This window comes from Lepisosteus platostomus, chromosome 20, assembly GCF_059453375.1.
Source record: "Lepisosteus platostomus isolate fLepPlt1 chromosome 20, fLepPlt1.hap1, whole genome shotgun sequence".
Lineage (NCBI taxonomy): Eukaryota > Metazoa > Chordata > Actinopteri > Semionotiformes > Lepisosteidae > Lepisosteus > Lepisosteus platostomus.
In genome coordinates, this window is record NC_142630.1 from 8,962,828 (window position 1) to 8,990,357 (window position 27,530).

Sequence of the window (27,530 nt, forward strand, 5' to 3'; positions counted from 1 at the left end):
TCCAGATAGAGTTTTTTGTTGAAAACTCTAATGGCAAAGTAATTGCTAAGCCACTGGAGCTACTGGTCAATAAGCCCACATTTTCTCAGCCTGAGTGCCATGTGGTTACCAAGAAACTCACTACTAAAGGTGAGAGATACTGTATCTACTTGCTCTGTGACGCAACAGCCTTGTGTGTCGAAGACAGAAAAGACTCTTACTGTAAAAGTGCTCGGAAGGCTGCAGCCTGATGGATATGGAGAGTTACTCAAGCTTTTGATGGCCACCTACTTTGTATTGTTACTAAAAAAAATCTAATGAAAACAGCAATGGAACTGGGGTGAAAAACCATCTTGTAGCAGGACAAAGATTCAAGGTACAAGGCTTAAGCAACAAACTTAAGGATAAAAATATCAATGTCTTTGAGTGGCCCAATCAAAGTCCTGACTTGAATCTGTGGAAAGAAACTGCTGTCTTTGAGCGACCCCCAAACATTGCCCAAAATAGGCACCAAGCTAGTGTGTGACGACACTTACTCTGGAGGAGGCTTACTCAAAAAGACTTAAGGCTGTAATGGTGTTTCTACCCGTTATTGAGTTAATGGATCTTATTATTTATCCCTGTTTCCGTTCTATTTTTTTCAGACATTTACATTTGTTATTCTGAGAATGTTTTTTGTTTGAATAAAATATTAATTTTAGTGCATCATTTTTCAATTTCACAAAAAAGGATACCATGGGAAGGGTCTGGATGCTTTTTCAAGGCACTATATGTATAAACTATTAGATGCACAATGCCTGTTTTACTCCATTGATCAACCAAATATAAACTGTGACTTCAAAACCAACAATAAAATCCAAAACATAAATAAACATAAATGTAAAATCAGGAAAATGTTGCTGCTTCTAATACTAGTGTTTAATATAAAAAGAAAAAAAATAGTCTAACATACTGATAAGTTGAATACAGCCTTAAACCTGATTAAATACATCCAGTGAAGATGACAGAAAATCCATGCAGTTTCTGAGGCAGTTGAAAAAGACAGAGAAGGAGATTGACGTACAAAACAGGATTGACATTATTACCCATAATTAAATTGCAAGACAATTGATTTCATACAAAAGTCTGGCATTGTAATGTATTACCAGCAGCAAATATCATAATGAGTCAATCAAAAAGCAATGGGCTGTTACAGATTTTTATATCTTGCTCTGCAGAAATAAGAGGAATGTAATTCACCTATGCTGTAATTCTGATTGACCTAAATCCATCTCATAACTGGCTGTCTTAACATTTGAGAGACCATGTATACCAGACCATTTATGGCATTTACAGTATGCGTTATAAATCTACAAATTTACTCAATCTTCTCATGACCAAAAGAAATAGCATTCCTTACGGTATTTAGGGAAAAGAATATAAAATAAGAAACTGTTTCTGAATATTATCCATATCAGACTCAAGGGACTATGGTCCATGACTGCCAACTAAAATTTCTAATTTGGCCCTAGCTCCAGTTCTGCCACAGCTGTCTATTTCTGAAGAATTACCACATATTCTTAAAATACACTTTTACACAAAAGAGCAATAAATACTTTGCAGATCTCAGACTTTATTTATAGACAACACTAATCAATAATTCAGCATCAGTCAAGTGGGGGATGAAACAGTCAGGCAGCACAGGTTTCAAAGCAGGAAGAATGCAAAGGTAATCAAAGACTGAGCAAGTTCGCTTATCTTATTCACACTACTTTACTAATGCATAACAATTGCAATTTTCAAAGTACTGTGAATAGACTGAAATACTTTATCTTGTTTGGTTGAAAGTCGCTTCCAAACAAGAGGTTCCAAAAGGGGCTTTAAAAAGATGGAATCAAACTGGAACCTGATTTATAGTAAATCATTCTGGGAGAACATAAGGGCTATGTTTTTGCAGGTACAGCACCTCTGGGTGTGCACCCTCCTCAAATACAATCTGAACATTAAACTAGACAGGCATTCTTTCTTGGAGAAGTCCTGGTCAGGGTTTTTAGCTAATCATCATTCAGAGACTGCACATTTCAGTATAGCAAATAATTTACATGTGTGTTCAGATTCAAACGCTATATCAATGTTAGTCTTTTTGGAGTCCTTCTGTTTGAAATTTTAATTAAATTAATCTATCTGGTGCTATTTTAGACTGGATAAAGTCTAATTTTATTAATGGTCTAAAATCCTTTGGGTTAAAAAGCACTATGTTTATTGCTTCCTAGGGGTAATATGTATCAAGACAGGCTAGTATTATACGTGGTGTCCCTCAGGGGTCTGTTCTGGGTGCTATGTTATTTTCCTCATACATGGTACCATTAGGGCAGCACAATGGTTAGCATTGCTGCCAACAGTGCTGGGCCTTTGGGTTTAATTTCAGACTTAAAGTATTATGGAGTGGATTTTGTATGTTCTTCCCATGTTTGCATGGGTTTCTTCCCATAGCCCAGACATACTGGTAAGTTAATTGGCTTCTGAGAAAACTGGCCATGGTGCAAGTGTGTGTCTGTGCTTTTGTCTGTCTTCCCTGGGGTGGGGTGAACTGTCATTGTTATGCTAATGACGACTCTACTGTATTTCTGTGTTTAAAAAGTGACATCAAAATTAAGTTCAATATCAGATTTGAGTGTCTTGCTGATATTAAAAGATAAATGTTAAAACATGCTGCACTTAGATCAAAATAGAAACAGATTGAGCCAACTAAAATAGATTTGGGAAACCTGACTTCTAATGTGAAATTCAGTATGACACAGTTTGGAGTTAATTCTTATTCTGACTTCAGCCTTGAATCTTTTATTAAACAAATTATTGATCTGCTCTTTTATTGTTTGAGAAATATTGTTAAAAGGATTATTTTTGTCCTTGTTTGAAGTTCTCTCTTGTATATAGCTTGTGCAGAATGAGGTTGTTAGGGCTCTGACAAATTCAAAAAAAGGGGCTCAAATCAATCTACTGCATTAGATTTCAGTAGGTTACAGGATTGAAACCTACAGATGATTTTAACAAGCTCTACCAATCGGATCCCTGGCTGTTTAACTGAGATGTTAAATGCACACAAGCCTGCATGAGTAGCAATGAGGTCAGTGGACAGTTCAAATAATGAAGCTAAAAAGAGAATAAGATGCTGTGTGTGTTTTGTGAATAAGATGTTTGTATTTTGTGGCAGGACTGTGAAAGTTGTTGTCATGCTGCAATTAGCTGCATCCTCAACATAAATGTTTAAAGATGTTAAAATGTTTAACTTTGCTTTTTATAGTTTTATAACTGAATTAAATGTTCACTTTGTTCTTTTGCTTTTATTGATTCTGTTGCTTTTGGCAGCTGCATTGCAGGTAATTTGATTTGTTTATATTTTTTATGTTTAGTTTATTTCTTTCTAGTTCAAATACATTATCTATGTACAGAACAGTGCCTGGAGATGCTTCCACCGTGCTATGAGGTGTCTAAATAAAGGGTATCATCAGGATTTTAAACCCCAGGTCAAGAACAAATTGCACATGCCTTATTTTAAATTCATTTTCTTTCTAAAATAGAGCATTTCCTTAAAGCTCACATAAACCACACGAACGGTTAAGTAATGTATCGTGTGAACAACACAAGTCCTTCAAGAGGGGCTAAAATGGTCCACATGCCTGCGACACTTCATTCCCCAGCTAACTCCACTAACAGATGAAACTGGTGCAGGAGCCAACTGTCGGGTGAGTGGCGACACCTCTCGAAATGTAGGTCCTTTTGCGCAGGAGATCAGAGGGAACGTAGTTTAAGAGGCTAATGACTGTAAGTACCAGATTAAACAGCCTCAAGCAGATAGATACAGGGTACAAGGGTGAAGGTCAGGAAAGCAGGTGTGCAGGCAGAAATGGATACCGCACATAGGAAAACAGTGATCTTGCTGAGAAAAAAAACTGACTGATCTTACTCTTTGAGTTTACTGGCACAGACTGGACTATCACAATGAACTCCTAAATCCCATTTGCAGAATCCCCACATGTGAAAGATGCGAAAGATCAAATAAAAAACACTAAACTGAGACAAAAAAGAAAGTTGTCTTTGTGGTAGTGTTTTACACAAGATTCCGGTCCAGGCTATGATTTGAATGATGTGAGAGTAACAGGCTCTTTTTATGGTACACCAGAACATGATTCGGTCTACATTTATTGTGTGTTTCATACAGTATATGTAAAGCTTGCTTTTTTGCTGCAGTATGGCCCATTCCTTATTCCTGAAGACACCAAAGTGGGCGTCCAGATAATGACAGTTGTGGCTTCAGATCGAGATAAGCCAGGGACAGACAGCTGGTTTGTGGAGTCCGCAAATGAAGGGGAAAACTTCAAACTTGTTACAGTTAGAGAGACCAATTAAGCCATTTTAATGCTGCAGAAGGTACTGTATGATTTTGAATGCATACATGAAGCTACTTTATTTATACCTCTGAAAAAGAAATATTAAAGTCACCATTTCTAGTTTATTAACTTGACTATCCATTCTTAATACAATGTCTTCATACTGTACAATTGTATGAATGGCTTGAATCACATATGCATGTATTTTGGTCAATTTCAGTTTGAAATTATTTTTTATTCTGTTCATAAAATGAAATATATGTGGCACCAGCGTCACACTATTTAGACTGAAATTTCTCCATGTGCTCCTTCTTCTTTGATGTTCAATTATAAAATGGTTCAAATAGGAACGGGAATAGTTAAAATAACCTATAGCCAGAAGTGTTTGAGCACCATTTATTTTAATGGACTAAATAATAACTTTATGATGAAAATTACAATTTATTCACCAAAGAAGCAAGTTATGGAAACCTGGTGCTATAATATTTATGTACATAAAGAATGAAATAATGACATGTTTAAAGAGCAAAACTAATCCTCATTATCTCACAATATATATGTGTATACATCTCAGTGTGTGCATATATGAAAGATTAAGTGTTTTGAGGAGTAATACAGTTTTCAAACAACCCAACTAAAACTTTCTTAAAATAACTAACGTTGTAAAAATAGGTTTTGAATTCTTGAAACACCAAATTTAAAACACTAGGCTAAATAAGTCCTCCCCAACTTGAGGTTGTCCTGGTTGGCCTTTTCCTGTGATTTAATTGTAGCACTTCTGCCAACAGATTCTGCTCCCCACCTAATACCTTGGTGACACTTCAATTGACTTAATATGATGTAGTATGTACAAAATCACCTACATAGTGGAAAATCAATGTGAATTATTTAATTTATGCATGTTCACATTCTGCACTAAAAGGAGGTATATTCTTTGGATGGCTCATACAGTATGTGGTAACATTTTGCACTCTTAGAAGGTGTTAAAGAATCCAAATGTCATGAGAATAAATAATATGAAAGGGTACAGAAAGACTAATAAAAGCTTACACACCAGAATTGCATCATTTTGTGAATGAAGCCCACAATCCTGCTATTGCTGTTCCTGCTATTCCCAAGCTTTTGCCTTTGAAGAAACAATTGTAGCATTTTCCGGCTTTAGATGTTGTGGTTTTGCAGTGGCCGAATGGAAAATGGAAGAGTTTTAGTCACATTAGGTTCATTGTTAATTAACTTTGCCAACTAAGCTGAGAAAGTTGGAAGTTGTTAAGGACGTTATTTAGCCACACTGGAAGCAAATGGTGACAGATTTACAGGTCCTGAAAACTCGTGTGACACTCTGCTTGATGTCCATGTGAATGATTTAAACTCCATTAGCTTGGCCAAGTAACCAAGAATGCCCAAACCTCTGAATCTGAGACAAACATCATGATATAACGTGAATACCACAAGAAAGGAATAGAGACTAGTATTTATTGAGTGCATAAAAGAAGTAAAAAGGGATTTAGGAAAATAGCAGTTACTTATTTGTACAATGTTTAACTGTTAATGAATCTGGTCGAGATGGAGCGTTCCCAATGTGACATAACTGAAAAACAACTTGTTTTTGTAAAGTGCAATATTCTCTCCCAGTACCAAGTAACCTTCACTTACTTTTCATTACTTATTTGGTACGGGACTCTCCTTGAAATGTGGATTAGTACTAAACACATGATGGATCAAGGAAATGTGCATTTGCAGAATAAGCAAATGAATTAAACCTCTCCCCAAGAGTCAATAGATAAAAGCACATGGCTGCTCTAATGCTCTAATGAGCTTCATGTTGCATAATGAAGTCAAACATATTGGTGTATGGTGGGTCAGTTTTGTCACCCTTCATATGGATGGACACTGCATTAGCAATTCTCCAGACCCTGGGTACTAACCCTGCCATGAGTGACTGTTGGAAGTGTTGCGTCTGTGGCTACTGAATAGCATCTCTTGTTTCTGTGAGTAGAGTTGGTGAGATACCATTGGTCATTGAAGATGTATTTATCACAAGTCCTTCTAGTGCCCAAAACACGTCTATGCTAATACTCTTTAATAAAGAACTTCCTTCTGCTGTCCAAGGTATGTCTTTGATTTCTTGGTAAGCCAGCATCTGAGTGAAATACTTCTTTAGCATATCAGATATTTCTCTCTCAGACTCTAGAGGTTTCTTTTTAGCATCCCAGATGTTTTACTTTTTACTTGAAAATGATAATTTTCTGGTTAAAGGTGCCTTTCATCTTGTAAAAGTTTTCAGTTGTCCATTTCACTTCATCCTTAATGGTTCTTTTGCTGTTCTAAAGACCTAAAGAAAAAAACATAAACAAATCAAACATTAACTAACTGAAGTGGATTACTGAGCACAATTGTACACTCAGTCACCAAAGTTTTTTTCTAGTGCTGTTGTAATTGTGTCCTTAGAGCTATACTAGTTTTTGACACAGCTTGAGATCTGGCAGTGCACAGCAGGTGTGCTGAAATGATTCAATTTCATTGTGATGAAAGTGAAGATTACATGATGAGCTTTTGCTAAAGCTTTGATCTCATCAGAAATACAGTGCGAAACAGTTCAGAAGGCAGGACATTTTGTACATTTGGATCTTCTTCATGAGGTACATGAAGACATTTCTCTCAAAAACAAACGTTCAAGGATGACATAAGGAGGACAGAAAAAATAAATGAAAATAAATATGGGAAATTTACTATAGTACTAAATACACTCCTCTGTGATTACTAAGTAATTCAGGGCTACTTCATTACACAGTCAAGAGACTGTTTGAACACATCATATTTTAACATGGTCACCTGTGCAGAGCTAATGAACATACACATATATGCTAATATTATAGTAATTCCTAACATTATATATTTTGAAGTACAAAACAGAAAATGTTTCCATTAACACAGAAACTTAAAACAAAGTGTATCCCTGCAGAATTAAAATACCTGTAAGTATTCTATCCTAATTGTATTAAGAGAGAGATGTAGTTATTTCTCACTTGTCAGCAAAACAACTATACTTATATTTAAGAGGGAGAGGCTCAAATTTAATAAAAATAATGAACTGAGGCTATATTTGTCACACTAATCAACACTAATGCAGTATTTTGTTTCTTTTAAGAAAGGATTTTCTATTTTGGTGGCTTATCCATTACAGAAAGAATGACATATGCTGGCACCTAAATCATTATACTTACATTGACAAGGCAAAATACTTGGTAGTTTTTATGTATCCAAAATTAATTTTCCATCATTGTGTGCAATTCTTATTGGCCTTGGGAATGGTCTTGGTGAAGAACAATTTCAACCAGTGCATTTGAATTTTAAATGGATTTTTTTTTATTAAAAATGATGACCATTAAATGCCTATGGAGAACCTCCACAAGAAAAGGCAAAGACTATTAAGGTTTATATAGTGCCGTCTCTGACCTGAGTGTCCTGTTAAGTGACATGTAAGAACTGTTGTTTACAGGACCACAGTACATTGCTTCCCAGCACAGCTGAGTGCAGACACATCGAGGATAATTTATTACTGCCATTTCATTCTTTATATAAACACTGAAAGCTGAATTCATTTTTTATACTCCTTAATCTTTTCAAGCCTGAAACGTTTTATAACCACTAGATATGCCTTCAGGATATGAGCCACCTGAAACACTGCCTGTCATCCTTGTGCTTGCTGATAATTTTATACTGATCCCTGGACTGTTTTCTTGTATAGATGTATTCTGTTGCTTTCATGATTGTCTCCCCATCTTCTGAAGTGTAATTTGCAGCACGGCCCCTGAAAAAAACTCTTAAGTCCTCATTACAAATACACATTTTTACAAATTGAACAGGCCTTGTGGCCTTTGCTTCAGTGTGGGACTGAACCCTGAAGAGTGACCAGCATGTGTTATCTTCTGTTACATCCTTGCAGGAGCGGGACATTGAACTTGTGCAGAAATACACTCTGGTGCTCCGCGGCCGGAATACAGCAGCTCTTTCTGGTGCGGAATCCACAGCCACAGTGTCTGTCAGAGTGGGGAATGTGAATGAGGCTCCCATCCTGTCCCAGAGCAGCTATGTAGTGACAGTGAAGGAGGAGGAACAGCCAAGTTGCATCCTTTTCACCGTGGAGGGATCCGATCCAGACAGCACATACAAATATCCTGTAAATATGTGTTACTTTGGAAAAAAAGCATTCCCATTCCCATTATTCCACTATACACTCTTGTACACACATGGAAATGTTTTTTTTTGCATTAAATATTCCTTATATATTGATTGCTATGAATCTGCACATATTTTATATATATATTTCATATGCAATCTGGCTGCACAGGCAAAAACCACAAATACTATTTTTCAAAATAAAATTGACACGAAATACATTTTTCTCTTTGTAACAATAAGTGTCCTTTTTCCTTGTGAGATTGTAATTTTACAAGGTAAAGTGAATAAGTCAAAATGAAAATCTAATAGTTATCACAGCCTCCTCTTTCTTAATAAAAACATCATAGTCTGTTACATATGAAACATCAGTATGACCCTTCCCTCATTTAACAGACTGCATTTCCGAGGAACAGAAGCTGTATTTCCTTCATTAGCATGTCATTTCAAGGATGCAAATTGTTACTGTTCACATCATCATATTTTAATTCCATGTGTCTTTGTATAATCCTGTAGTCCAAACTGAAAAGCTGCTCATGAACAGTTAATCACCAGTATCGAAAGACAACATGAACATAAGAAAATATATTATTGGAATAAAGGATGTAGTAATCTTTAAGATGCAAGCATGAGGCATCTTCATAGTAGATAAACCTGTCAGACTTAAAATGTAATGCTAAAGATGACTAATTACATACTTAAATTCATGAAAGAAACTATGCAGATTTTGTGAACATTAAATAAAATATTACTGTCAGAAACATTTATATATAATGTATAATATCTATATTAGCAAATATTATTCAGCACACAAAATGTTATGATTGAGTGTCTATGTTGTGATATGCTGTTACATTTCTTAGAAACATTTAATGCCTTCTGGGTGAACAGCATACAGTATGTGTGTATTTAATGTAAAAAGAATTATTCACAACAGGAAAACTTTGCAACTAGTGAAAAGACCAAAAGAAGAGGACTATCTTGTGACTATTAACTTAATGAAGAGGTATGAATGAATGTTACAGAACACTAGAAAAACCATGGAGAGTAATGTTCAGTAAAATGACAACAATAGTAATTGTGTGACTGAAATCTTTTTCTTACTTTAGAAATCGTCATGATTTTGTCATGGTTTTCCCCCTTTTGCTTCTTTGATTACTTCTAAATATTACACTGTGTTTTTCAGCTTTTTCCTGAAAGGAGACAGTAAGAAGTATTTTACCATCAATAAAGATTCTGGGGAGATAAGAGGACTCCCATGTTTAAGACAGAGAGGTAGACAGCACCTATACTGAGGAAGCTGTAGAAGAAGACAGTGGTAAGACATCCTTAAGCAACATGGTATAGTGTTGTGATGTGATGACACATCCTGGAAGTCTGGAAATGTTGGGTCTTGTCAATGTTTATGAAACAGACTTTAACGAAAGTGCAACCGGGTGGCAGTATAACTTTTTGTCACTCTAGAAGAAGCAGGCTCCCTGCTAACGTGGATTAATTCATCTGACCAGCAAAACATTTGACTATCATAACGTGCTTTAGATAAATCTTCCCATATTTTACCCACCATCTGGCTGCATTATGAATTCTGGTATTCTGGTAAGTGCTGGTTGCTTACCGAATGAGTGAGGACATTCAGGACAGTTGTAGAATGCAGCATGCTAATGACTGCTGTGGCTGTGTAAGTCAGAGATGACAGGAATTCTCATTCCGTATGCAAACCCATACCTACCCATTGACAAAAGTACCTGGCTTTTGCAGGGAACTGTGAGTCAGTGCGAAGATGGCAACAGAATTCTAGCCATCCCACACAAACACCAGCTCTGACTGACAAAGAAAGCCTGGCTGAATGTAATTGCTGCTTCCCTAAGATGATCTGTGCTTCTTGTGAGTGCTTGTTATCATTGGTGCTCACGTCCAGTGATACATCGATCCCAGTCTCGTACCAGTCCATTACGCCAGCTGAAGGTCACTGGCCTGTGACTCACTCTCCCCTGTCTACGATGAAATCTGGCCAGGGACTGAAGGGCTAAAGAAAACAAGCTTTCAGACCAGCCCACACCTGCCCTGGTGGCACAGATTAGAGAAATGCACAAAATCTATATGAAATGAGAGGCAAATAGTACAGATCATGAAAGCAAACTACTGACATGCTTTTCAAGCTTTAATTAGTACACATGAATGATTCATTTTGTATTTTAAATGTTAAAGTTTATGCATTTGAAAACAAGTTTGTGAGTTTAAAAAGTCTGCTGTCTCAGCAGTGTCATGACCTTCCATGTTCTCCTCAAAGAACCATCATGAGTAATTGAGTGTTAATCTTAGACATATTACAGTACTTGTGACTAATGTGACAGTGTTTATGCATGTAAGCATAAACATACAGTACCGTGCTAATAGCTATATATCTCAGAAGAAAGTGAATTAGAAAAAAGTGAATAAGAATAACTGCTGTACTAGAAGGAATGACCTCGACCGTTTATTAAAAGTTATTCTGCATCCTCATTTTTGCACTTCTAAATGACAGTATGGTTTCTTCCACTTCCAATTCCAGAAAACTCCTCCCTGTTTGCAATTGCTACAGTGACAGTACTCATCCAGGATGTGAATGACAACGTCCCGGTCTTGGTGGGGGATTACTCCTGGAAGTACTCCCAGAAATGAGACCCAGGCTCTTGTCATTTCAGCAACAGACAGTGATGGGACCCAGCATGGTGGGGCTCTACAGTTCTCCCTCAGAAAGGACACCATTGTGCATCAGTACTGGAGACTGGATCCCGTCTATGGTAGGTCTGTGACACACAGACTAATATATCAAGAGATCGAACACACTAATGTGACTGGTAAAATGCAACATTTTCAACTGTACATCCAATTGTGATGTTGACATGATTTGAGGTGTTCATCACTAGGGATCGGGTGGCACAGTGGTGCAGTGGTTAACACTGCTGCCTTAGAGCCCTGGGTTCAATTCTGGTTCTGGGGTGCTATTGCAAGGAGTTGTTATTCACATGGGTTTCCTCTGGGTGCTCAGGTTTCTTCCCAGTGTCCAAAGACACAGTATACTGGTAGGTTAATTAGCTTCTAGGAACGGCTGGCGCTGGTGTGTGTGTGTCCGTGTCACCCCTTGTACTCACTGCTTGCTAGGACAGGCTCCAGCTCCCCCATGACCCTGAATCGGATGAAGTGACTAGAAGATGGATGGATGGATTATTCTGATGCTTAATATTTTGTAAAGGAGGGAATTTTGGTTTAATATGTCTGTTGTGCAGCTTGTTTTTTCACTTTTCTTCTTCTGTTTGGTTCAGACTTTGTGATTTACCAAAGAAAATAACATGAACGCTGAGAACATAGAATACTGATGCAAATCTATTCTGATTGCAGATTGTGGTCAGTAGTTACTAATTGTAATTACTAATGACCCAGAAATCTTGTATGTAAACATACAAACAATGTATCCAGAGAAGAGTTTTTCACAACAGCAGAATAATCCTGCAAAGCGAAATATTTTATTGAACCTCTTCAGCTAAACGTTAAGTGTAAACATTTGCAGATCTACATTGAGATGATGTTTACTATTTTGAAAGACCACTGCCAAAAAATATGGACCTTGCTTACAACCCCTGCCCACCCCTCATAGCCTTGTGCCTCACAAATAACATGAAAAGCACAAATATTCTTAAGTGTCTGTGTTCTAGCACTGTGACTGAATGTGCTGACTTCCGTGCTGGGACAGTGTGCCACTATTGATCTAGTTGGTACCGATTTTCTCTTCAGGCTTTTTCTTCTCTCAAGGAAATTGTAAAAAAAACCTTTCTCACACCCGAAGGTGATTATATTTTCCTTTTTAATTCCAATGACGACAGATACGGGCCTTCAGCTGTAAACCGTAAATGAGATTCTCAGTTGTGCTCCTCCACGCTGTGACTTGCCATTTAATTATAGTTCCGAAGGACACCTTACAGCTATCTTCAGCAGCTGGGCTCCATCGTGGAGCTGTGGTGATAACCCAGAGTTCAGAAGTGTGTCAGTAAAGCGCTGTCTGACGCAGTCACTGATGTCAGCTCCATAAATTGCATCAGCTTTTTTCACTCAGTGTATTCCAGAGAGAACATACCCCTACAGATGCACAAATTACAGCTCTCTGATTAAGTGAAACCAATCTCTTTTTGATGCGCTCTTCCCCAAAGCACCATCAGCAGGCCCAAAACATCTCATGTTTTGCTTTCTTGATCTTGATGAATTATGATATGACATCAGGAATGCACTGCCGTAATCTCCCCCCTTTCCTCTTTCCACCATCTTTTCAACATCTCTCTTTAGCGCCATCCTATTCGAACACATTAAAAAGAAATCTAGTTATTTTTTTTGTTATTCTCACTAGATATGAAATCACCAATTGTGTTTGTTTTTTTTTTGTTCTTGGCTTGGTTTTTGCAGTGAACCCACGGTCCACATCATTGACACAGAAGATTCCAGTCCCATTACAGGCCCCACAGGCCCCTACTGGAGTGTGAGCTATGATGGAAGGAGAGGCACGTTCTTCACTGACAACATCCATGACTGGGTGATTCAGAGATTGCTGTGGCTGTTCCCCCTAGGTGGGAGTTTCCACTCAATTCAACAACATAGCAATTTGGCTCTTCAACTCTTGAGATAGTGGGGTTGCTGGTGGGTACTGTACTGCAGACTCCTTCCTATTTGTAAAACGCTTGTGGAAGTGTTTTATAAATGCTTTCATTAATCCATTATCAAACAACCTCTGAATCCTGGTATGAGAAATTTCCATAGGAAAAGGTAAAGAATCTACTTGCAATCCCTATATTCAAATCCTTGCATTCAGTTTGATATATGCATAGTAATGTAGCTTCTCATTTCTTCTGTGCGTGTTCTTTCTCTTTACTCATTCTATCATGATAGATACAGTAGAATTCTTGCTGAGACTTTATGAAAGAATTAGTGCTTGTAACCTTTTCACTTCTCCCCAGCTGTTTCATTTTGAAGCTGATTTATTCCGTGAGGGAATGAAAGACTTTCACATTCCTGAGCCAGGTGTTCATCCACCAGCCCAGAATTGCCACTAAAACTCTGACTCACTGCTGCCCCCTGTGGCTTTGTGGGACAAGTGCAGCCTGGGCATTCCTCAACCCCCACAGCAGACCTGCATGCCTGTCTGCAGCTCAACCTACTGTAAAGGGTAGATGTTGTTGGGCATATTTGCCCTATGGGGCTCTCTTTTTTCCATCTAGTAATAAAATCAGGAAAGAGGGAAATTATCAGTCTATTACTACAGTATGGGGAAGAAGTTACTCAAAGTCTGTCCTCACATGACTATGTGGTGATCAGTAAGGGTTGGGATTGAGCAATAAGTCATCAGTGTACATCCCTATGTAGTCAGGTGATCCCTATTAAGGGGTTTGGAATCTTATGGGTGGGTTTAATGTATTTGGCATACATCAATGTCAGACAGGTTCACCTCCTGAATCTACAATAGCCTCAGCTATTGTCACAGAGTTTCTTAGAAGAGGAAGGCTCTGTCTCTGTCTCGCACTGGAAGCGATTTTGCAAGCCTAAGCTTTGGTATTTTTCTTGGCTCAGTGGTTGTGCTTGTTCCTGCCCTTTCTGATGTGAATAACAGTGTCTTGCTGAACACGCTACTGGATGGATAAGTGTGGGGAACCATAGTCATCCCTGGAAGCTAGGTGTCATAGACCAGAGTCCATAAACTCATTTGCATATTTCGGATCATCCCTCCTGCCTGACCTGATGATGGAGATCGAGGGGAAGGCTTCTCAAATAATGTACAAAACCATGATCTCATCTACTTTAACAGCCATGTTTGTTCTTACCACGCAACATTTGCAACATTTTTGGACTTGCAAGTCAGATGTCACCCCCGCCCTTCTTACTATTTCTTCTATTAAAATTTTATAACTAGCACTATCGGAGGCCTCGATACACCGTTTGAAACTCTCCAACTAAAAAATAGGCCCAGGTTCCAGACCACTGGAAGGAAAAAGGCTATTTCAGCCTTTTGCCAGTTTTCTCTAAAGCTAGGCTTCTAAGTGATCCCTATTAGTTGCTTTGTGTTTCTGAATGTGTGCTATGCAATTATAGCTGTGATTTCTGTCTGCATTGATTGATCTGTCAACCTCAAACTAAAATCCTGACTCCCTCCACCATCTAGTGGCCATTTTGGGCAATTACATGATGTACTCTCCCTCCCCCCTTTACCCCCCCACTGAAGCAGGCCAACCATACTGACACAGGTCATGGCAACCACAGTTTGTGGAAGCCAATGCCCTGGACTGGCGGCTAATCCTTCACAGGGCATACATTAAGGATAACTAAATGACCCAACCAGTATGTCTTTGGAAGGTAGGAGAAAGCAGTAAAAACCCACACTTAGAACAGGAACTCCAGTCCACAATTGAAACCAGGACTCATGAAGCAGTAACATTAATTGCCACAACTTAAGCTCTGGAAATCTTCAGATCCAGTTATGGGGATGGTGACGCTTCTGTGTGCATTCTTTATTTTACAGCTTTCAAAGTAACAACTTCTTTCATCCTTTATTTCAGCCACTGAGTGATATAAATACAAACTAATGCCAAAACAATCAAAGACATCTGTTTGACCCAAAGCAGGAGGATACTGCTGAACCACAAAATACTGCTAACTCATCAGACATCCACTCCATTCCGTCGGAGGCGTCCATGTCAGCTACATAGATACTGTACCTCTCCTCCTTTCATGTAAATGGAAAAATGAAGGAGAGCTGAGTCCAAAATACATACGGTAAATGACAGGTCTTGGCACCATAAGGGTGAATCTTGTCAGATAAGTCATCCACTATGTGCCTGTGTTCTGCATGCACGTCAAAGACAAGACTGAGTAAGACGAGCACGGCAGAGGACTCAGCACAGATGAGATAAATCATGTACAGTATGTGTTTTTCCACTTCTTCGGTGTGTGTGAGCAGCAGCAGTCCTGGTGAGGCTGCCATTACTCCCTCCACTCTTCAGAACAGTAAACAAGATTTTCCTGAAAGTGTTATCAAACCACATTACAAAATGACCAGTTTTAGCAAACCTAAGCTTTCATCAGTTATACAGTAGGTGTAACAGTAATGGACCAATTGAAAATGTTGTACTCTTTTTTTTTACAGATACCCATGCAAGTCTGCCCATGCAAAACAGTTACTTGGCACCTGGCATCTACATGGTTCCCATTATAATCTCAGACAGTGGTATTCCCACCAAAAACATTCACACCGACCTTCCAGGTAAATTGCAGAGTTTTGTTTTGGGAGCAATCAAATAAATGTTTATGTAATGTAAAATATTGCTCTAGAATATGGTCTTTCCTGGTTCGTTTTTATAAAATCCCACTCAATAAAGATCCACACCTAATTTACATACTTTAGTTGGATTTTATGTTTAATTATAAGAAATTATTCTCTTGATAACTCCAATACAGAACTGCAGGTTAACAGATTAATCATAGGCACCATCTACTGGAAATGTCATTTCTTTGCAGCATTAAAGTCATTGCACACTTTTAGCCTGAATTATAAGCAGATGTTTGCATGTCTTTAAATGTTGTTGGAAAACAAAACTTAAATGACTTGTAAATGACCTCCACGCATGTTTACTGCATATGTTTTCAAAATATATTCATTTTAATACTTATTATTGACACCCACACAAAAATTCCAACGTCAAGTCCTTCTGTTTTCTGATATACTCGATTTAAGTATGTGGTATATTTAAAGAAATATTCAGAACCCTCCAATTTGCAAAATATTTGTCAAAAGCAACTGAATTGATTACATATTTACAACACCCTCACTGTACCACATCATTGTATTTAAACTAATGTGTCCTAAATCATTGCTGAAAGAAGTAATCAATTTTACTTCACTTCTGTACTGCTTGAAGTGCTACCTTTGTGTCTTAAACTCATGTTTCGCATACTGTAAGTGATGGAAGATGGAGATCTCCTGCCACTTAAGTGTACTTTAAGAGGTGTTCTGTGTGACTGCACTTGGTGTCCCAGCCATTCTTGTTTTTTTTCCAAACAATAGTGGGATAAACTCTGATTAGTTCCATCATGTATCCATTGCCTGAGCAACGTGAGATCCACATTGCAAATATTGCAGAGACTCTCTGAGAGAACATGCTGCCTCATTATTCACCATCCCTGGGGCCTTTAATCAGCCCCACAGAGGGCATTTGATGAGAACATGTACTAACACTGCTGTGTTCTGCACGTTTACTGTTGGTCATCTAAGGTAAACTGAGTGCCAGATCCCTTTAGGACCATTTATAAGGTAAAATCATTTTATTTATCAGAATCAGAGTTCCCCTAATATTGATTTGGTCCATTAAATTTTGTTTTATATATCCCTTTTTTGCATACCTTTTTAAAGCAGTTTTTAGAAGAATATATTATGTTGCTGAGTTTGTTTCGAGCCTAGAATCAAAATTTTTTCATTAAGTAGTTCAGGTGGGTAGAGGGTAGAGGAGGAGCGAGAGGCGGGAGCAGGGGACAGACAGTGGACAATCAAGAGGTGTAAAGTCAGAATAGGTGTAGGGAGGTGTGAAATGAAACCTACAATGAATAGAGAGAATTTAGAAGAAAACCAGTATGTCATTAAGAGAAGGGGGAAGGTGTGATCCCAGCTGCAGGATCATTTTGGTTTCTGTAGTCTTTCTGATGTATGAGTTCGGAAAACCATCTTTGAGAACACAGACGGAGAGATTAGAGTGGTCATGGCCATCAGAGGTGAAATGAGAAACAATGGGCTTGGAGAGATCTTTAATCTTCACAGCCCTAACATGTTCTCTGAAGCGGTCTCCGAGTCTCCTTCCTGTTTCTCCAATGTAGATGGCTGGGCATTTACTGCAAGTGATACACTAAATAAGGTTGCTGGAGGTACAAGATGTCATCTGAGTGATCCGGAATTGTCATCAATGTATCGCTTGTAGAGGTCAGGGACATAGCCAGTGTGGGAAGCGAAGAAGCGTTCTTCTTCCCAGCCATCAATATTAATATTTTCCTTAAGCAGAGCTCATTGGATCTAGCTGCTGCCAGGTCTACCAATAATTTTGAAAAATAATTAAAACATATAAGTAGTCCACTCTTGTTTCACATTGTTTAGCTCCAGATGTGTCTTTTCTGAAATTCTCAGATGACCAAAACCAAGGTCTTAGCCATGTTAGTGGTCGGAGAACCTACTGTACACTGCACATTCTGTCCCTGGGCTTTCCTGAAATAAATGATGCCTGATGAGATCCGAGGCAATACAGTAAATAGATTTTTTTTGTTATTAAAAAAATACAGATCTCCAAGGGTACCTTGAAATCTTCTGTAATGCATTTACCAATAATTAATTTCAAATGCAATTCTATTTTTATCTTTTACTGGATTACAGTAACTGTATGCCAATGTAATGTAAGGTGGAACTGCAGGATGGCAGTCAAGGAGCTGTCAAGAACGCCAACTGTGCAGTCTGCTGTTGGCACCTTACTGGGCACTCTGGGTGTTTTAGGTAAGTGTAAGAATACTGACTGCAGTAAGCTGCCACTTTCATGGTGGTGTGTGGAGTCTCTTGAAGAAAGTTCAATTGGTTTTGCTCTTTTTGGGGATGGAAGAACATCAGAATAATTCTTGTAAAGACTGTCACACTTTCTTTATGTCACTGTGATGAGTGATGAATTTAAAGGTTGAGTCACATATGTACATATTTTCACAGATATTACTAGACCTACTAATTACAAGATCTTCTATTAATCAGTTTTTTCCAGTTATCCCAGAGTATTTTTAAAATGGCTTTCAAAATTAATTTAGCCACCTTGTTTGTTTGGGTACAGCATCTTGATATTAGATTTAATAAGCACAGACAAAAATCATTTTCTTATGGTTTTTCTAAGTCCACTAAATCCTACAGTATGTTAATTTCATTGTTGTCTACATTAACATTTAAATTGAATATTATTAAAAACTGAATAATCACCACACTCTACACAACTTTTCCCTTATAGATTAGAATTGATTTTATTCAGACGCAATGGTAGCAAAAAAATCAAATTTTAGCTGCATTTTCATTTGTGTTTTGGGGGCACATTCAAATGTGTAACCTGAAATTAGTTAAAGTGGTAGTTCTAAAGCTGCAAGCTGCAAGCCTGCACATTACATGCAGAAAATGCAATAATTCAATTAATAAAAATTTGTAAAGAAATCTCATACTCTACTTTGAAATAAAAAGAATTACTTTCATTATAAGAAAAGATATGTTATCATTTTCATGATTATTTCCCAGAACATTTAACTATACATAATCTTTCAGGAGTTATTCTAATAATAGTCTTTGGAAAGCTGTCTTTGGAAAGCAACACCAACCACGGAAGAGTGCCTTTATAAACCTTTGTTTAGTACCATGTCAAAGAAGGACAGATCATCAATGTACAGACAGCAACTGAGTATGGGCCACATCAGGAAGGAGACCTCTATTTCAGCTGTAAATCTCTATCTCTGTAAATCTCAAAGAGTTCAGGAGCAATGGTTCAATAATGAAAAGAAAATGATCTTTTAAGACAAACATAGATCCATTAGCTTAGAAATGGTCATGGTTTTGTGCTTCAGGAATGGACTTTTTCTTAAACTACAAATATAATTCCTAGTAATATGTTTTTACATATCCCCAAAAGATGTTATAAGATAATTGCTCAGGGTTTAAATGATGTTTTCTCAACTAAATACAACTGTCACTTTGCTGCCATAGTCTGGATTGTATTGGGTGTATTTACACACTAATTCACAAAAACTTCTTACTACACTTTGGAGGTTCAGCGAAAGAGTAGCCCCATGTTTCTCTGTCTTTGAGACAATATAAATCCTGTTCCCTCACAAAATCCCAACGTTTAAGAATTTTACTATTGAAAAATCCCTTTTCCCCTGTCTCTTGAACCTGTCTCTATCCCGGTTGAGTTTTGTCTCTACACTCTGTCTGTGGCACTCACTCTGTATAGACACCCAAGCTGTCCTTGTGTCTTGAAAACCCACACCCAATGCCAATTGCTGGGCCCGCAGGAGTCACTGTGACTCATGTGCACTCACTGTGCTAAATCATAGCCAGTGTTTGAGCCACCATGACTGCCTCCTAAGGAAGCCACCCCCAGCTACAAAAAAACTCCCCCCCTAGTCAGAGATGTACACTCATCACTGACCACTTATAATCAAATTTAAATCATAAGAAACACCTGATGCATCTAATACGTCTTCATCAATCAGACTGTGACCTTCAACACTCATGACTCATCACAATTCTTTTCTCTAATGTATTCTTATACATAGCTGGGAAGGTGGAGTACTTGCTCCTTGCTGCTATCATTATCACATTATAAAGTACACCGAAGGTGAAAGGAAATTTGAGAATAACTTACTATGAGGTTCATTAAATAAAATCAAGAGAGAAATATATTTAAGTTATTTTATTAAAATATTTGTTCTGGGAAAAAAATTCATTGTACATCGTTATTCTACAGGTTATTTCTGCAATTGTCTCAAACACTTAGTTAAAATCTTTTTAAAAAACCCTTCAGCTTCATTTTGTTCAGACGTGTTTACAAAATGTTGGATCTTCCATTAATCATTTATTTTGTTGTGGCTCTTAGCATTGCTAGGCTATTAGTTGAAAAATAAAAGGAGCTGCTACCTTTTTAATTGAAAGATACAGTTTTAAATAAAAAATGATGGTAAGTTATCACATTTCCAGTTATTTTTCCACCAAATCATATGTGCTATATAGCGTGGTGTTATATCTTAAGCTCTTGTAACTGATCATTATTAGAAGAAATTCATGATGTTTTGAAGCTCTGAATTATAAGTTTTACAATAAATTTGTTCCAGTCATCTGTATTTGTTTCGGTTTTTAGTTTCACCAGAAAATGTGTGAAATTTGGTGAAATTTGTCACCAGACAAACACATTGGTTTATCCTTAAAAGATAAACATATCTTTGTCCAGTGAATTTTGCAAATCAATACAGCGAGTGTGCATTTTCTGTTACCAAACTACCAAATTAACAGTTTAATGAACTATAAACTCCACACCTTTAAAGAACAAAACAATTACAATCACTGTCATAAAGAAAACAAGATGGCTCCAAAAACTATTTGTCATTATAAAATAATTTAATTTAACTATTTCAGTTGTTTCGAAGAAAAATACAGCATGAAGTCAATTTGTCTTTACTACAATATTAATAAAATTAAAATTCAGCATTTAGTGGACAGTGAAGATTATTTAAAGCACATTTCCTGATCTTGGCAGTACACTGTATGATGTGAAAACTGTGAAAGAGCTATTTTTATACTTTGATATTACTATGAATAACTATGTGATATTACTCTGAAAAATTAATTTTATTTCCAAACACAAATTCCCACAGCGCATTTGTCCATAATTAATTCCCTAATTCCATTGTTCAAGTGTTCGTTTGTTGTTATTCACAAAGTGGTTTCTTTCATTGGTTAAAACTCTTTACTAGTCATTTATTCACTTTAACTTGACATTTAGACAATAGTTTGAAAGGGTTTTATGTACAGAGCTAAGAAGAGGTCACCAGGTGGGTGATGCAATCTCTTTGGATTTGGAAACTAGCAATGTATCAAAGCAGAAACATCATCATTCAGGCATTCTTATATTCCAGGAACTCATACAGAGGATGAGCAAAAGAGGTTTTATGGAAAGCATTTAGTCTGTTTAACATTTTACGGCTTTGTCATTTTGCTCTTATTTACCGAAAATGATTTGAACAAGACATGCACAGTACATTTAATCATAATGGATATTTCGTAAAACTCTAATTTATCAGAGTGAAAATAATAATTAACATTAATCCTGATGTAATCAGAAAGATGAGGCTTATGCACATGCAATATTTGCAGTTCAGTTGTACAATGGAAATAGGATATCTCTTTAGGGAAAAAATAGAAATTGCTAATAAAACTCTTTTCAGGATTTATGAGGGTTATGATAAATATACAGCAGGCAGGCATCGTAAGTGTCTATATTTAGCCACAGTTGTTTTTATTTAATGTCTCAGGGGGTTAAGCAGTTCAGCTGGCTGCAGGGCCAAACATAGCTGAATAAAGCTTAAACCTACCGCTGATCACCAGGGAAATAAAATTGACCACAGATGGCAGTTAAAATTAAACAGTTACATGATTTGACTTCTTTCCGCTTCTAGTTCAGTGGCATTATGATCAAAGACATGCTAAATGAACTGTTGCCACCCCTCGTTACAGCTTTAGTACATTTGGTACAAATACAGCGGATCTTATCTGGTCTATATCCTTCAGTTAAAATTGATACTTTTCCTTCTTGCGTCACTTATGTAAAGCATCTACACGGATTTCGAGAAAATGGATGTCAACATAGGCATGAGAGTCACCACTAAGATTGCCAAATACCCTCTTCTTGTTTTCAGAAAATAAAAACTATACAAAACTAGATAATACTATCTTATACTTACATTTATATGTGCATATGTTTGTATTTATACATGCCAGCACAATATGTTCATATTGACATCAATCAAAGCCTTAGCTATTTCTAGTATATTGGGTGGGTAAGGCTGCTAGGAAGGCAAAAGAACCTGACCTTAAAGTGATGCCATGGGGGGCATGCTGAATAGGATGAAAGAGAGCCAGCCTTGTCTTGTCTCTGCCAATTATAACAACACTTTAGGCAGATAAAACTTACACACTTGGAAGGAATTCACCACCACCTATTTATAAACGCATTTAATCTCGGAAACATGGGCCAGCTTTTTGCTGCCTTGTTGAATTGCGTATGACTTTGCAACTTAGCTCCTAAACGATTCCTGTGTACACTGCGTTGGATTTATTAACCTCAGTAATCCAGCGGTTGAGTGAACTTCAAAAGTTAACCGGGAGACAAAGTTTTACAATTACAATTTACCACCAGTTATTGCGGTGATCCACGGCTTCATAAACATTGGATACGTCTTCCAATGAGGAGCAATAATAAACCAGTGTTGAATTTTTCTGGAAATATACTCTTTTCTAGCTTCTGGAAAATAATTTAAGCAAGGAGTCACAGGGGTTTATTAAGCATTGTTTGTATCCTGGTGTTCCCATATATTTATTTCAATGATACGATGAAAACTAAGGAATTTAATTAAACACTTACCTGCATTGGTAGCCTTCTAGTGATCTGTTCTTTACAGAATAATATACCAGAAATAAAAGTCACTTACATTTTCATTACAAAACACTGTGCAAAAATATGAGATCACTCTATACGGATGAGCGCATTGATGCGAGCAGCTCTAATTACAAGCTGTTAAACACTTCTTCAGAGCAAGCCATCAGACCTCAGTATTCTCCAGTAGTTAAAGCTGCATTAATGTTGCACAATGCTCAATACACAGTGGATTATTTTTGAACAAAATTCATGCCTTGGGTTTTTCATTAGAGTTAGAGTCAGCTGGCAAACGAAAACACAGTGCTGATTATTATGAACAAACACGATTTGTTTGATAATTTTCTTGGTGAGGTGAAGAGTATAATGTATGGCGTATAATTCCATACATCGATTCACTGTCGGGAACTGTGTTTTCATGCAAAGGGCTGTGAGAGCCAGAAGCACAGGACACAAGTTAGGACTACGACCTACAGCAGACGTCAATCCAGTGCAGGACCCTCACAATCATGAGACGTCAGTTATCCTAGCCAGCACGTCTTTGGAAGGTAGAAGGAAACAGAGGACCTGGTGAGAACCCATGCGGACACAGGGAGCATATAAAGCTCCACAAAGAAGATTCTCCATTCTGGAATGGAACCAAGGATCCACAAGCTGAGAGACAATTCAAAGCTACACGCCACAACACTGTGCTGCCCAGGCCTAACAGTCTCTAGGTAAAAGACTGTGAACTGACCATCATTGTCACTTACAGAACAAATTCATCTGCCAAAGATAGATGTATGTGATCTGAAACAATGTGTCTGGTATTAAGCCATTTTCTATGTGTTCTTTATTTTATGCGGGATAAATTTTCCCAGAAAACAGGTGAAGAGCAAGAAGGAACTGTACATCAAAAACAAATGAATCATCCATCTATGCGTTTTCCAACCGCTTCTTCCAATTCAAGATCACAGGGGAGCTGTCACGCCCAACATCCCTCCCTAGAGGGTGCTCCACTGCTCCCATTATTGTCCGTGTGATTGTTATGCTCCCCAGGTGTACCCTCTTAGCTTTATTATTTATAGACTAGCTCCTCCAGTCCTCGGGGCTCATCATTAGGGTAAAGATGTCGCGAGGCCCGCCTGGCACCAGGAAACCCTATGTCCGTCTCCTGAGGGCATAGACCTCATCCCGACACCTCCCACTCCCTGAGCCCGGGGTCTGGAGGATCTCACCCCGTCACCCTTGGACCTCCATGTCTTGTCTCTCTATGTGTTCCCCCTTCCGGGGATTTTAACCTTGTTGCGTCCCAGGATGGATTTCTCATTGATAGACTCTCAGACTATACTCTGATCTGCCTTTGGACCCGTTTGGATTTGGCTGCCGTTCTTTGACTTCCCCGTTCACTGACTCACGGATTGTCACTATTATTCTGTGCACTATTAAGCCCCTGTGTGTTTCCTTTTTACCACGCCTCCTGTTTTCTCCAGCTCTTACCGCATCGCATAGTGTCTACTACAAGACCTGACACGGATTTCAGTCCGTGTTCGTGACAGGAGCCAGAGCCTTTCCAGGCAAGCAATGGGCTCAAAGCAAGGTGCTTCGAGGTGAACAGGATGCCAGTCCATTGCCGGGCAAGCCAATGAATCATTTGGAACTAAATGCTCCCTGTTATGAAGAATCTAGTAACACCATGTTTCTGGTAAATTCATGTGACACATTGCTATAACTAAATGCCTTTCCTTTGCAGCTAGCCAAAGTAGTCATGTGGTAGCAAACTGAAATGTTATGGTCAATCATTGTATAAACTCCTTTCGTTACATTAAAAGGTAACAGCTGCAAATAGGTCTTGCAATGAGTCATACTGGAATAGCTGCTCTGAAATTTGGAGATTCGCAACACTACATAACCAGAGGCAAATGAAATCTGTAAGGACAGGTTTTACCACAGGAAGTGTGTCTGTCTATGGGTTATTTTTGATCAAATAAATTAAAAAGTCACTCATGTATAAACCCCTAGGGGGATTCTCTGGCATGTGCATAAACCCTTGGAAGGAATTGTGGGTAACAAACATGAAATTCAAATGAGCTGGTATTTTTGTCTGGGGCCAATATGCCTGCTTCATTAGTATTAGAATTTGACTTAATTTTCACATATACACAAATATAATAACAAATCCATCAATCTATTTTCTTGTAAAAATTATACTTTATATCTGTCACAAAATCCCAGATGGACACAACTCCTATTCTGGGTTTTAAAAGAACTTTCACATAGTTTTCAGTCTTCTTGCCTTTTGGTTTGTGCTTTGAAGAAATCTACTGGGTTGACTTTGGCAGTGCTTTTAAAGGATTTTGAATACTTGTATAGGTCCCCTTGTAAACTTCTCTGTTCAAGACTAAAGGGATTACATTCTTGTAGCCTGTCAGGATGTTTCCTTAAGTCCCAGAATTTATCTGGTTGCTGTTCTTAATGGGTCTAGAAAAGCAAAATCAGTACATTATTTTAAACGTGGCCTTGCTATTTCCTAACATTTTATTTGCCCTCTAATTACATCACCCCAATATGAGCATCCACCCCCTTTTTCCCTCTCATCACCTCTTTTTTTCTGTTTATTAAGCAATTCACAATCAAAACACGTTTCACTGAATGCCTGTCTGTGAGGTACTGAGAGGTGACTTTGTGAGAGAGCCACCTGTTAATGGAAAAAGAAATTGAGGAACTGATTGATTAATTAGCAACTGAGAGGGAGAGAAATTCCACATGTGAGGAAAGAGCTGACAGGATTGGCTCTGTGTGGAATTAGTCACGCCGCTGGCCTATTAAGAGGCTTATAAGAACAGCTGTGAGGCGAAACAGTTTCAGCCTGTGTTTAATCTTCAGGTTGTTAGGAGAGGGTGAAAAAGAGCTGTAGTGTGTGGGGTTGTGGCCTCATTAGAAAAGGATTGGGCTGGTCTGCAGGCCTGAAACATACACTATAAGAGTATAAGAAAGTATAAGAGCTGTCTGTGAGTTAGGAGTTCTTGAGAAAATATGGCTTAGGCTTGTACTGCAAGGGTACTAGAGGTGCTGGGCAGCTTATCAGGCTCAATGTGGGTGGGGTAGCTGAACCAGGGGTGATGGGAGGTGTTATAACCTCATGGTTTTGGGTAAAGGTTGTTAGTGTAGCAGCTTGCTTGTCTCTTTGGCAAGAGAAAAGACTTAAGTGATACAGCTTGAAATGTGAATAGTCTTTACTTGAAAACAAGTCTGAGTAAAAAAGGATGAAGGATGAGAATCATTATACATTTGTCCCTGAGTTTTGGATCTATGATCCCAAAGGGTGTCTGAAAGATCAGGACAGACCACATAAAATGTGAACTAAGGTGATATTTTGGTGTTGTCACAGTGCTGCCTACCATTTGAGAATTAATAATTTATGAGATGCTTTCATATAAGTTTTCTACAAAATCTCTAAATGCACATAACATGCTCTGTGTATGTGCCACACACCTGAAGAAGGCTCCACAACTGAAACACTTTTTTTCTTTTCAGTATGGAATAAACTTGTTCCTATGCTCTGTGTACAGTATGTTACTTGTTCAAGGAATCCTTACAAACTGGTTAATTAAAAACTATCTCTTTTAAATATCTAACTCAACTTCCTAAGATCTTTTCATGTACTGTAGGTTCTCTAATTTAAAGCTAGGTTTACATAATCACACAAGTAATAGGAGTCAGACTTATTGATCTATAATTACATGGTTCAGCTTTGTCAACTTTCTTAGGGGTGGATACTTCATCAGTTCTCTGTTTCCTAGGTATCACTTCTGTCTTGAACAATTGTTGGAAAAGTTACATAAATGGCTTCTGAATTACATCTGCTTCTTTGAGCATAACTGGTAAGATACCATTGGGCACTGAAGATTTATTTATCTTGAGTGTCTCTAGTACCTAGGGCACTTGTAACTTTTATGATAATTGTTTCATAAAGAACTTTGCTCTTCCAACTCATGTTGTTCATTTCTTCCTTGAACACCTGAATGAAATACTCATATAGTACATCAGCTATTATGCTTTTGTTGGCTACGCTTTTCCCATTTTCCTTCCAAATATGTTTTACTTTAGAAATGATCATTTTTTTAAAGCCTGTCATTCTGCATACTCATTGCTGGAAAACCAATTGCCATTCTACTTACTGTACCTTCTCAAGTTCAGGAGATGGTGCACAAAAACAAACTAATCTAATTTAACAAGATTTTTTGATACAGTAAATCACATTAGATAAGAGAAGGCTGTGCTGTTTTTATTCTGTTTTGTTTTTTCTCTGTATGAATTTGCATCTTATTACAACTTTCTAAAGGTTTATCTCCATTACCTAATTGACAAATATCAGAAACATGAGAAGGAGAATTAAGTGTTTTTAAGTAATCTTCAGGTTTACAATTAGGTGATACAGCCTTTTATTTAGGATTGTGTAAACCTTCCTTAGGACCTTCATCAGAAAAACATTAATTAGAAAGTGTGTCTCAGGATAATAGTTATATTTTATACTTCTTTCATTCTTTTTCATTCTTTTATACACTGGATGATTATTTTATTAAGGCATACCTTTCTATGACAAGTTACACTCTGCCTTGTTAACTACTAACTTAACTAAACGGTGAACCATTGATTTAAAGAGAACACATTTATAGGTCTAAAAGGAGTCTGCCTTTGGAATAAAATGTTCTGGGTAGATAAACAATTAAACAAAGGTCCCTGCCCAATTGTGCACTCTGTGTCCAAGCCTCTGCTCCTGCTCTTTTTTAAT

The 27,530-nt window shown here is 37.7% G+C and overlaps 1 protein-coding gene across 1 annotated transcript in view; it reads left to right on the plus strand.

Annotated features, from left to right (window-relative positions):
• cdh16 (cadherin 16, KSP-cadherin) overlaps positions 1–18,969 on the plus strand; it is a 32,767-nt gene extending 13,798 nt beyond the window's left edge. Inside the window, 8 exon segments of the mRNA XM_088613478.1 lie at positions 4,235–4,350; positions 8,296–8,537; positions 9,715–9,793; positions 9,795–9,846; positions 11,080–11,176; positions 11,178–11,315; positions 12,966–13,092; positions 17,871–18,969. Of these exon segments, the coding sequence (XP_088469604.1) occupies positions 4,235–4,350; positions 8,296–8,537; positions 9,715–9,793; positions 9,795–9,846; positions 11,080–11,176; positions 11,178–11,315; positions 12,966–13,092; positions 17,871–18,194 (1,175 nt within the window). The 3' untranslated portion in view covers positions 18,195–18,969.
• The last annotated feature ends 8,561 nt before the right edge of the window (positions 18,970–27,530 follow it).